We start from the raw sequence: 12,782 nt of genomic DNA, 5'->3' as shown, positions 1-12,782 counted from the left end.
TTGTATTTCAAAAGTAGAGATCTACAGGAGTTCCCCAAGGAAGAAATGAGGAAGACTTAGCATCTAAAATAGGTTGAATAAAAGTTTTGAACTTATTTACTAGATATCCTAGATTATAATTAGTATTTTGAAGGGCTCTTTGAATTCGGAGAAGCTAGCCTATACTTATAAACCACACCACCAGCTTAGACCGCAACTTTATGAATCCTTGTAAATTTCTGGGTAATTGGCACCTTTTTTTCTCAATTAGATTATTTGGCCTTCTCTATATCTATATTCAATGAATTCCTCTTGGTAGATATAGGTGGACTCCGCCTTCTCTCTCCCTAGCCTACTTCTGAATGCAATCAACAGTAAATTTATTCGGGCCGGGAGAGTTGCCAGAAATCTCAGAAAGGATTCAAGCAGGAACTCTGCCAGTATCAGATCTATATTTTTTTTTCCATGATGTGATTGATTAAGACGATTAAGCGGCATGTGGAGTATTAATGAAGCATGCCAAATCCAATAATTTTATTATTACATAAGTGGCCGTGTACTCAGTCGGCCATTGGTTAGTCTAGTATTTTTCAATAGGATAGTTATTTATCACCCATACATGCTTTGAATCAAGATTGTATTCATATAGAGCTGTTATTTTGAACTCTAAAATAGTCACCCTTTTAATCAAATATGTGATTTTACCCAAGAATCGATGTTTTTTATGGATGTATGAATTTCTAGTCTCCTTTGATAAGCCACAATCTCTGCACAGGTTGCATCTTCTTGGGCCTTGATCCGCTGTAGTATAAATCAACATCTATTGAAGAAGAATCACTTGTTAAGTGCCTCCTGGATACCAAGTTTGTCAAACGCCATCCAGCACTGCGTACGCGATATAATCGAAAATTACACACCATAGTGCAGAGCAGGAGAATTCAAAGGTCATAAAACAGTGGCTAGACTGTACATGCAGCTGTTCAAGAACTGTATTAAGCCCGAGTTAGATTGTTCTTGAGTCTAAAGTTTATAAATGTAGGAAATAGTATGTAGGGATTAAATATATCTAGCAGAATCAATAGGTAGAAAGAAATGAAGCGTGATACTATTAATAAATGGTATGGCTAATCTATTTAGAGATCGATTGTAAATCTTTAAAGTGAAGCCTAGTAATACAAAATTATAGTAAATAGGAGTTAGACGGCTTTTGCTATAAAATATGTCTAGGCCAAGGGCTCTAGAATCAATATTTATTAGTGATTTTATAGTTCTAGGGCAAAAGCCTACGTAATTTCCCGCAACCGCAAAAAGTTATATAATTGCCCAACATTACCTTTCCACGAAAATCAAGCACACATCAGTATTTTTACTACATAATTAAATATGTAATAGATAAGTGACATATGAATGATAAAATAAAATATAAATTAAATTAGATTACTGATGTTTATACCACCTCTTTGCCTGTAAAACTGCATTAACACGGTTCTCCATAGACATTACTAACCCATCAAAAAAGTACTGTCCTAAACTCTCCCATGCATTCTCCATGGCCTTGTAAAATCGCTCTTTCAATTGTTCTTTGATCCCATTAAACAATTCAAGGTCTGGATAGAGCATATATACGCTCTTTCAACTTGGCCCAGGCATGTTCAATAGGGTCCAAATCAGGTGAGTAGGGTGGCCAGTCAACAAGAGGAATACATGTTCATCAAACCAACTCTTAGAAATATTAGTTGTATGTATGGGAGCATTATCTTGCATGAATTCCATACCAGATTCCCATATAACAGGTAGATAATCTTCGATAATCTATCTCCAAATAGGACCGTGAAGAATAAATACCCTCTTGGAGCAAATTCTTCATCCCGACTCGTTCGATAGATTTCAGTGTGGCCACCACCCCAGACTGCCGCCCAAACCATGATAGATATTCCTTTGCTTTTGGTGTATGGGACTATATGCTTCTTTTTCCATTTTTCATTGAAGTGGTTAAGCCGCCATAAAACCATTAATTCTGCTTCCCTTTGCCAAGCTCAACTGAGCATTTAGCACTCCATATAATCTTGCTCCACTGCTCATATGTCCCAATCCTTGCACATGAGTGCCCATTCGTAGCGTAGTTTAACTGTTTCCTCAGTTAATTGAGGTCTTTTTTGTGCTCTCCAGTGGTCATACCCAGATTCTTCTAACATGCGTGCAATGGTGCGTGTAGAGATGGGCTTCCCAAGTAATTTGCAGATATCTTCGGTTTTGATAAAGGGATCCCGCTTTATTTGTAAAAGAATATATCGCTTATCAGCATCAGAAAGGATCTCTGGCCGTCCAATGCGAGAAGAGCTAGTGCCAGTGGTGGAGGATTGATATGTTGCAATGGTGGTTTGAATCGTTGTATATGGTAAATTCATTGCGCACTGAATATCGGCCAACTGTAATTCCCCGTCGGAAAGGTTCTAATTCCTTTCTACTAGTCTTATTTGAATTAGTCGACTATAAAGGGGTGCAGGCATGGTCTAGGTAGTTGAAAGGATGATGGACAATAATCTGGTCGCGCGTCGCGCGACGCGGAATTACGTAGACTTCTGTCATGTGACTGTATAACTACTACCTCTTTCGAAAGAGGCCTGTCTCTAAGCCTGGGTAATTGTATATCGTTTACTCTGCTGGTAGGCATGAGAATTGTATTAATAGATCTTAGCTTTTATTTCTTTATAGTTATCCCCTTAAATTGATTTCTTTACAGTCCTGTTAAATGATATATTTTATAACTATATGCCTTTATCAGTATAGACATCCCTTGTAGTTTTTTTTTTTATTGGAGCTTGAAATAGTTCATGACTACACGCACTCTCTGATCACTAATTATTTATGAAGGCTATCGTTTATTTATTCTTAGAACCTACCGGTAGACTTTGAACTAGAGTTATCATAGAATGCTACCAGCAGATCTATTGGCGTCATATATTTATTCTATCAACAACAGCCTTGGTACAATTATAAATACTTTAGTTATCTTTTATCTTTATCTGTTATTATATATCACTATGTGTTATCATTAGTTCTGGATATAATAAGCATCTACTTTTATGATAATTTTATTTGACCAGTGATAAAACCTGAGATCAGGCAGTATTCTAACATTTTATGTTTAAAATATAGGAGATAGTTTGTCACTTTATTATATATTTATAGATGAACAGTTATTATTTCAATGTTTTTACTGTTATCTTTAGTTTAATCAAAGGTCTTTTAATGTCAAAGGCTTCGTCTCTAAGTCTACCATAAATGCTTATTTGTCGTGAACTGTCTGCCAAGGCCTTTGACTGCTTAAGAGGACCTTTATGGAGAGAGGAATGCCTGCAAATTGCGGAAATTTATAACATATTAAGGAACCCACTTTAGATGGATTCTTGGTATGAATCATATGGATCAACGTGGCCTGTATCTGTAGATATCTAGATATCAAATGTGCGCCATCTTGCTCACCTTTTATTAACTGCACGATTAAAACCATCCCAAGATGCTTTTACCAATGAGAGATGGGTTTCCCGGTTGATTGAAAGCCGTCCTGAGCTCAAATCCAAGTATACCCGTCAATATGGTTATCAGGGTGCCAAATATGAAGATCTAGAGTTGATATAAGGACTGGTTTAATCGTGTTCAAAACACCATACAAAGGTATGACGTCCTTGGGCAGGATATCTACAACACGGATTAGGGAGGCTTCTCAATGGGTGTGGCATCAGTTGCAAAAGTTACCTGCGGGTCAGAGACAAGAGATAGCCATGCCAAAATTTATCCTGCGTGGACATTATGAGTGGATTACTATAATCATTATTATATATGCCTCTCATTCATCTCATCTACTTCAGCCAAGAATATGAGCTGTTTTGCACTGCTCAAGCACTACTATGGCCAGGAAACCAAAGCGATGGCAAAAAAATGGCATGGATGCCATTGATAAAAAAAATTCATATCTGTATACTCCAGCATTCATGGCTGTGCATTCCCAAAGGCCAATTATATGGAGTAAACTTGCAGCTGCTGGTCTTATTCTTTTCAAACCAGAGACGATGCTTGCAAAACTCAACATCCAAGACCAGCAACCAATCCTTCTATTTAGGAAGGGTATCGGTCAGTTTCTATTAATTGTATAAGATGAAAAGCGGATTTGAGACTGCCATATTCAGTCTCTATCTCCAGTTGTTGCGGAGTTGGATGCTTGAAAATTCGTGAATAGTACAGAAACTACATAGACATCGCCAAAACCCAACTTTAGGTCGAAGATTTCGATTCAAACCCAAACCCAGGCTGGGTTTGGGTTGGCGCTCGTAACCCAGAACCAAACCCAAAACCAAACTAGGTTTGAATTTGGGGCCCCAGAAAAAAATCCAAATCTACAAAAAATATTTCTTTTTTCATGCATAAAGCTAATTATTCATCCCAATAAAATACGCTTGTTCAATGCTATAACACCGTTTCTACTTTCTATTCGAACTTCGAAGTGTTATCAGGTGCAATTTTGAATTAGAAAAATTGGTGAAATTCTAAAAAAAGTCAATATATTAATTAAACAAGGATAATAATAGCTTCTCTTTGTACTACTAGTATTAATCGCCTTGTATGTTATGACTGTGACTGTGGGCGTGGTACTGATTGCATGTGCTGTCTTGAATATATCTCTTGAGTCTTCAGTATAGTATAAAGTAGTACTCTAATAGGCATTTACCTGACAATTACACCAGCCGTTGATGCGGTCCTTAAGCCTTCACAATTAAGAGAGATTTTATAACTGTTATTTTGTACTATATTTATGAGATTTCTCACCTTAAGGAGAATGTGTAATTAAAATATAAGTAATAAAAGAGGCTCTCTCACTGTAATGCTTGCAGGTTAAATTCTTTAAACCTCTTCTAAACTATTAATGACAAGTTTAAGATCCCAAATAAAATAACGGCTTTAAAAGCTGATGAGCTCTATGCTGTTGTTAAAGATAATAAGAATGGATATCTCTCGATTACTATTTATAGCATATTAATTGTATAAAAATTTAACAAATATTTCTTTTTTCATTAAACTCGCAGTGAATTAATTTTATAAATCTAAGATTCAATCTATATGAACTCCTGTGCTTAGTGGAAGACTAGACTGGATCTTCATTTAATAGTCGAGCTAACCTGATAAACCTGATTTAAATCGCCTGTGATTTAAAATAAGAATAAATTGTTACTGCAAGATTTAAAGGATAGTTCTAAGATATACTGTACATGTATAGATTATTATTAAGTATTGAAAAGATCTACTATATTCTCATCTTTAGATTGAAAATTGATTTATTACGATAATCAAGATAGATAATGTTATAGATATAAATGTATTTCACGGCCGAACCGCGCGATTTCTCTGCAATCAATGAGCATTTGCATCATTTCAACAGTTTTCCCATCCATTTCATACAGAATGCCTCTTAAGGAATTCCGCATACAAATGGCCATTTCTGCATATAAAGATTTTTTTTCTTAAAAAAAAAAAAGAAAACTGCTATGATATTTGGGGTGTGAAGCTACCCTTTGCGAGCGGTTCTTTATCAAATCACAGAAACACACTCAAATGGTCATAATTGACATATTAAAGGAAAAATCTCTTGCCAAATGACTGTTAGATGCTGATGAATGACGCTTTTTATTTCGACCGTGATTCTTGCATCAAACTGTGTAGATTTTACTTCAAGAATCTACACCTACTGGAACCTTGGTGTCAACTAGGCATCTACCTTAATCAAGCGACATCCAGAGCTAAAAATACGATTCGACCGGCGGATATTATATCAACCGGCGAAGCAAAAGGATCCAGAGGTTCTAATAAAATGGTCCACAACTGTCCTTTGAGGCTTTTAGAGAGCATGATATCTATCATGATGATAGATATATGGAATTTTAGTGAGATTGGCTTTACAATGGGTCACTGTACAACCTCAAAAAGCCATCACTGCAGCTGAACGCAGTGAAAGACCTCGCATAGTTATCCAAGGAAATCATGAAAGTGTTACAATTGTGGAGTGTATTGATTCTAGACTGACATATTCTAAGCAATATTCTACCTGTGCAAAGCGGTTGCTTATTCTTGATGGTCATAGGTAGTTATCTGACTGCAGATTTCGATACCTTTTGTGGAGAGAATGGAATCATCTGTCTTTGCATGTCCCACGTACATCTCACCTTTTTTCAATCACTGGATGTTGACGTCTTTGGGCCGCTTAAACGCCCATATGGAAAGCGCTAGTAGAGAAAATGATGGTTGCTGGCAACGATCAAGTTGACAAGATTTCTTATCTTTCTATCCAACTGCACGCAAGAGAAGGGCTTAAATCACTGGATAAGAGTGGGTTCTTACAAATACAACTTTCTGACTTCATATATCAACTCCACCGAGTCTTGAAAAAATCAAGTCTTTACGTGCATAGAATGAACGGAAGATACAGAAGGGGGCAAGAAGGAAAGTTGATCTAGGCATGGATACTGTCTTATCCGTATAGGAAGGCCAGGGGCGTTTCCAGCAGCTTGATACACATGGAGAACAGGTTTTCTCGCCAGCATGCTCCATGACGATGTAGTAGTGGTTGTGGGATTATTGGGCATACTATAAACGGATTGCCCTAATAAATAGTGTTATATCCGACTGTTAGATACCTATTTTAAGAAACCTAGTTATTATTATTTTATATTAATAGGAAACTAGCAGCAGATACACCTTGAGGAATTGCACCATCAGCTCAGGAGTTAATGTTTTAGTAAAATAATTTTTTGGGGCAATTGGACTTTTAATAATATGAGTACCTTCAACTAAGATAACTTTTTTTTGTACTTGGATTTATCTAACTGGGTCTTTAATTTAACCCTTATCAACAAAAGTTATAATCATAGTTCTTCTAGTAAGGTCCATGATTAATAACTTTAAGATAGCTTATAGACTAAGAAAAAGTACTAGAATAGAACTTTAAATATAGTCGCTTATCTCACTGATTTTTATATATAATTTAAAAAGAAGTCTTTAATGTTTTTATCTAAAGTTTTTTATACCTAAAATATTTTTATATGGTTAGACCTTGATAAGATTTATTAATTTTTTTTATTACTGTATATGGACTTCTCTATAGTATATTAATAAAGATAAATAAGAATATAGGAAGCCTAAGATTGAGATGATAGTATATAAGGTGGTACTAGCTTCTGGCAGCTATGACGGCTTGACGTCGCGTATACGGCCAATAACGACAAACGTCACCGAACCAAGCCGACATGGGTAGAAGAAACCTCTAGTACGTTGGAGATAAAAACTGTATTTTTTCTCTTCTTTTTTCTCTAGATCCGATATTCTCGTCGATGGCTACAATAATTTAGATAGGAATTCAGTCCATTCTTATATACTATTCCGAGTCCGTGCCAGTAGCTGACGGCTACCATATTGTTGCCTTTTTGACCGAGGTGTCTATTAGTGCTAGCTGTAGAAATCCTCACAACTTTCCTCCACTATTTAGTATAAATCATATTAATAAATTAGTAACTATATCAGAATGTCGGTTATAGTTGTCGAAGACACTAATATAAAGTGGCTGCAGGAAGTGGCTCATTTTTAAAGAATAATAAGGATAAAAAGAAGAATATAATCCTGTTCTTACAGAAGTCAATAAAGCTAAGTCATTGAAAGGAAGTATAGTAATCCTTCTTTCGATACGCCTTGAATAAGGTAAAAAACAATATAGATCTATTAAAAGCAAGCTCATTATTGGGTACATCTAGTATCAGCCACTCTATTATAGCCTTTCTTATTATTGTTAAACCAGGGTGCTGTCACCATAAGCTCTGGAGAAATTCATACACTTCAATGGTGGTTTATGTTATGCTGGTCTTGGTATGCGGGTGTGATTTGGATTTCTGGGTCAAGGTTATTTTTATTTTGCTCTGGTCGACGATGTCTTATTTGAAATGAAGAGGGCGTCCATCATCTAACCACATACAAAAGTGTCATACTCATGGGATAAAGATAAAAGAGAAAAGGACATATCCCATATGGCTTTCACAAGTTTATTCATTTCCCTCTCTTCTAGCAAATCTTCGCCTGCGGCCAATTCAACTAGTTAGTCATCAAATCTTCATGTCAACACATGCTTTGCAGATCCTCCACAGAGTACTCTGTACGGAGTAGCATGGATTCATTCCTCTCTGCGATGTAATATATTTTATCATGAATTCCATCCAGGTTCACCTGATAATTGGAAGTTGAGTAATGTCTTTACTTACAATTACAGCAGCAGCCACTGCCCAGTGCCCACCATCCATTCACGTGCAGATGACCCGCTTACTTTTATAACCCTCAGATTGAACATTTGATGACTATTCTAGGGTATCTAGCCTCTTCTCCTAGGGTATTCAAGGCCGGGAATGGGAAGAACAGAGTTAGAGAATTGCGTATACTTCAATTTCAATATTTATAGGAGATACTGGGGGGTGTACGGAGTAGTTAGGCTAATAAATATATGTAGGCAGTGGCATAGACTGCAAAACAAAAAAAAAATAAGACTATACAGGGGTATTTACCATTAAATGGGTAAGTTTTGTCTTGCCATGCGTATTTGTACTGGGTGTGTTATAGATATAGTGTATTGCCAGGGGTAATATCTGTGACAGCATGGCCTTTTCATTCGCCTGTCCACTTGCAGTTATATATCTCCCACCTTCACATTCGCACCCATCCCAGCACCAATAAGCCCATAGGATCATCTGTACCCTATACACCACAGTGAGAGGTCGATCACATTTAATAACAATAAACATGGTAAGTCTTCTCCGTGCATCATGTACCTGGTAGCTGACCTGCTTCGCAGTCTCAAACACCGAAGCAGCGAAAAGCAAATGAGAAGTACGCAAAGAACGAGGCTGCAAAACGAGGGAAGGGCCAGGTACCAGTCAAGCAAAAACAAAGTGCAAAGTCTTCTTTGCCCATTGGCTGGCTAGGTACGTGATGATGGCAATAACAGCAGACAATGCAATAGTGCCTGGCTAAGAATCCAACAGCTGTTCTCGTTTTCGTTATATGTGGTGGGCTTGCATTCGAACTTCTAGGTGTCATTCCAAAGTTATGGTCGGCAACGTTTGGTCGGTTCATGGACTAGTGTTTTGTCGGTTATGCGGGAATGGCATATCGCCATATGACCTGTTGGAATTGTTTATCGATATCCAACATGCACCCTGCTGAGTGGTTTTCATACTGCCATTTTAACTGCATCTGCGTTTAATACTCCCTGGGAAAGCAACCGCCAGCGTGCTATTTAATATCGTCCCTAATAGAGAAGTCTTTATATTTACTGACTGTCCAATGCCATACCATTATCAATCATCTGATTGCTTTTTTTTCTTCCGGACGGAAGGACCAGCTCCATGTCGAGTTTTTCGGTCTGTCTTCTTCTTGACGAGAGTTCCCTCGGCAGGTACGTCCTTGGGATGAATTCGCTCCGATGCTCTCTGCATCTCTAACCGTACTTTCTCCACTTTCTGCATTGCTTTGGCCATTTCTACTTCGTCCTCATCTTGCTGGGTGCGGTGCTGCGTGAAATTCGAACCCGGAGTATGTTCCTCCAAGGAAAAATGCCCGAGGCCGCTGGTGTCTACCTGAAGTAGGGATCGCCCTATCTTCCCTGGTTCGTCAGATTCTTGGATGCTCATAGATTCATCGTGCCCAAAATTTTCATCAGCAATGACGTCGTATTTCCTAGGACGTGGATTGGAGCGTTTATATTCTTCGTAATCCCTTGACAATGCCAGACCATGTATCGCCTCGTTGTTTATTTTTAGGTCAATTATAGGAATCGAATCGACATCCATTCCATCGCCATTGGAAGCATTGAAAACCCTATGAAAAGGCGTAGATGTGCCAGACGAATTTTCTTCGGTGTCGATGTAAAAAGGATCATCCCTGTTGCGATCCCGGCGCTCAGTTCTTCGTTTTGGTTTGCCAGCGACACCAATAGACCTTCCAGTGACCTTTGAATGAGATATGTTCGACAGCATGTCACCATGCGCAAGCGCGGTGAAACGTCGATCCAGGGCCGATGTATCTATGGTGTAGTAAAAATCTCGCGAGAGATCCTGGGCCTCTAAATCAAGAGAAACATCACTGGAATCATCAAAAAGACCCCAAAGACGTTCGTTGAAGGGCTGATCTAAGACAAGCTTCTCAGGCAGTGGAACCTTTTTCTGCGCACCGACAGCGACCGGGTTGAGCTCTAGACCAGAGAACAAACTTGGAATCACGGCCGATAATATATAGGGCGGTTCGCGCGATGGATGAACCTCTGAATTGACGGCTTCCGCTGCCAAGCGCAGAACCTCGAGAAATTCAATAGCCCTCTCCTGTACATCCAAATCCGGATGGGAAGCTAGCGTCTCAAGAAAGTCTATTATCCGCGCTAACAACAGCGAAGTCTCGCTTTTTTGGGAGTCGTCCCATGAATCACCGTTAGAATTGAGGTGAACAAGGACTTTCGGAATAGCTTGCAAGTAGACAGACAGTGTTCTCACTGGTAACAAAGCATTGGTGGTATCGATTAAAGATTGCAGAGTTTGCCCGGGGCACAAGAGGTGTTCTGCGTATTCACCGACAACCCAAGCCAGGGAGCTCAAGATGCTGTCACTAGCCGTAGTCCCTCGAAAGGATGTTGACTTATCATTGTGAACAAGAACCAAAGATTCAGCCGCCCTAGTTGCTTCCATTCGAACATTGCGTACACGAACTGCAATGTTACGCAGTTCAGAACCAAGACGACATGCAATCTCACTGACCGGGTTTGTGGTATACCGGTAGTACCCGCTTATGTCTTCAGAGGGAACGTGCTTTATCAGCTGCACTAAAATATCAATATACCACTCGAAATCCGGCAACCCTGAATAATTATTGTAACAACATATGTCCACGATTCGATGCAGGACTTCTATCTTATATCCAGGGGGTAGATAGTGTGAATGGCTTCCAACGGTTTGTTGTTCGGGTAATCCGTTTTTGTTCCGCATAGCCAATTGGTCTTCTCCCAGGGGTTGCTCGGATAGTGGTATGAAGGCATCGTTAAGCTGCTTAACCAAGCGGCTGACGATAGGTTGGAGTGTCTCACTGTTTACCATCCCAGTTGCAAGTTCGAGTGCCTGGAGCCGAATCGAGACATCTGCATCCTCCAAACATTCCAATATAACATCCTGCTGCATCGACACCAATACAGGGTGCGATGTTACAATCCGGTTGAATGCAAGAAGAGCGACGTACTTGACTGTAAACCAGGGTCAGTCTCGACCGAAGATGATATGATATGCGAATACTTGCGGTTTGGGTCAGCATCCGTAACTATCATGCCCCGTAGCTTTCCAACGCAGAGGCTTGCTACCTCATCCTTTTCCCGAAAACCCTCATCGCCGTCAAGAATGCCCCCTTGAATTATGCCATTTATACACTCATAGAGCAACGACATGGCTGTAGTTGTCTGAATCAAATTCGTCAATGGACGGAGGAGCTTCCGAACTAGGCGTGGTTCCAATGGAGTCAAAGTTGCAAACTGTGAGGATCAGAAACTAAGTATCTGATATTGGGGAGGGAAACGCACGAGCTTTATTATTTTTATTGCCATCCAGTTATTACCACCCTCCACTAACAAATCAAATAATCTTGGTGCAAGTGGAAGGAAGTCATGCGGCCTTCTCCATCCCAGTTCGCAGACGACATTTATCACTGCTGTAGTGACACTGCCATCCTCTTGATCATCCATAAGTCGCTCTTTTATCTTAGGCCAAGCCAGCTTTAGAGCCTCGGGATAAACCAGAGCGAGTCTATACAGACAAACAATTGCCTTCTTGCGAACCATAACGTGCGAATGGGAGAGTCTGGACAGAATATCTGGAAGTAAGGACATGGAGAGTGAGGGGGTTATGACATGCGGAAGAGTGACCATTGGAAGAGACAGGTTTGGAATATTTGAGGAGCCCATGTCCTGTTGAGTTGTCAGTAAACAACATAGAAACATACAATTTATACAAAAAGTTGATGAACAGATACCTTTTTTAAGAGATTAGTTGCAAGCATCAATACCTCGGTGTCTGACCTGAAACTCTGCATTGCTCCAAGATAGCCAACTCTTTTCTGCAGGTATTTCGCAGATGACATGACCTCTAGCACGTGAAAGGAGGCCCAAGACATGTCGTAGCCAAACATCTCTAGGTATATGATTTTCAATAGTGCAGTGGCCTTTCTGTCTGTGTATATTTAGTATACTGTCAAACATTTGAGAGTCTTATAAATAACGTACCCATGTCTTGTGATTTGATTTCCGCTTTGCATTCTCGAAGACTGTTTTGAATATAATCTTCCTCGGCACCTTTATGGCTTCGTAGACCTTTTATAAGGTCATATAAAGACTTCTCGAACCTATATTTTCTGAGCATTATTGTCTGCATTAGAGAAGCCGAATATATATATATATATACTGACATTGCTTGAAGACTAAGCGTCTCGATCTGAGAAGTTATATCTAGGATAAATGGCCTATAGAATGACCGTTGCCGACAGAGAACGAGATTGGTCTTGATCGTTCTTTCGCCAACCCGAGATTGTTCGATGTTAGCGTGACCGATGCCCGCAGAATCGCCGTCGAATTAAAGAATAGGAGGATATTAAAAATAAAAATAAAAAAAAAAGAGAGAGAGAGAGAAATTTAAAGAATGTAATCTAATAATTTTATGAGAGTGATATTCATGATTTACCTA

The 12,782-nt window shown here is 39.1% G+C and overlaps 2 protein-coding genes across 2 annotated transcripts; both read right to left on the bottom strand.

The window, feature by feature from the left end:
• Window positions 1–1,575: 1,575 nt before the first annotated feature.
• On the bottom strand, window positions 1,576–2,192 carry EURHEDRAFT_160916 (uncharacterized protein). Its single transcript, XM_040777805.1, has 3 exons — window positions 2,158–2,192; window positions 1,755–2,107; window positions 1,576–1,701 (listed from the first exon to the last, which is right to left on the bottom strand). The coding sequence occupies exons 2-3, from the start codon at window positions 1,989–1,991 to the stop codon at window positions 1,612–1,614; spliced, it is 327 nt and encodes a 108-aa protein (XP_040637005.1). The 5' UTR covers window positions 1,992–2,107; window positions 2,158–2,192; the 3' UTR covers window positions 1,576–1,611.
• A 7,176-nt stretch (window positions 2,193–9,368) lies between these two features.
• EURHEDRAFT_516936 (putative AP-3 complex subunit delta) lies at window positions 9,369–12,461 on the bottom strand (the record flags this gene model as incomplete). Its single annotated transcript, XM_040786520.1, has 5 exons — window positions 9,369–11,296; window positions 11,350–11,578; window positions 11,627–12,010; window positions 12,076–12,272; window positions 12,326–12,461. 5 exons carry the CDS (start codon window positions 12,459–12,461, stop codon window positions 9,369–9,371), a joined length of 2,874 nt encoding a protein of 957 aa, XP_040637004.1.
• Window positions 12,462–12,782: the final 321 nt, after the last annotated feature.

Source organism: Aspergillus ruber (assembly GCF_000600275.1).
Source record: "Aspergillus ruber CBS 135680 unplaced genomic scaffold scaffold00022, whole genome shotgun sequence".
Lineage (NCBI taxonomy): Eukaryota > Fungi > Ascomycota > Eurotiomycetes > Eurotiales > Aspergillaceae > Aspergillus > Aspergillus ruber.
Note: the sequence above shows the minus strand (reverse complement) of the source record. Positions and strands in the feature narration are given on the sequence as shown.

What these genes read in the sequence shown, in the direction of transcription:
- EURHEDRAFT_160916 (XM_040777805.1), bottom strand. Translation starts at nt 1,991, where the DNA reads ATGGTTTTATGGCGGCTTAACCACTTCAATGAAAAATGGAAAAAGAAG. An exon ending in ACCTGTTATATGGGAATCTG is followed by an intron (nt 1,702 to 1,754) that starts GTATGGAATTCA and finishes AATATTTCTAAG; the next exon opens with AGTTGGTTTGATGAACATGT.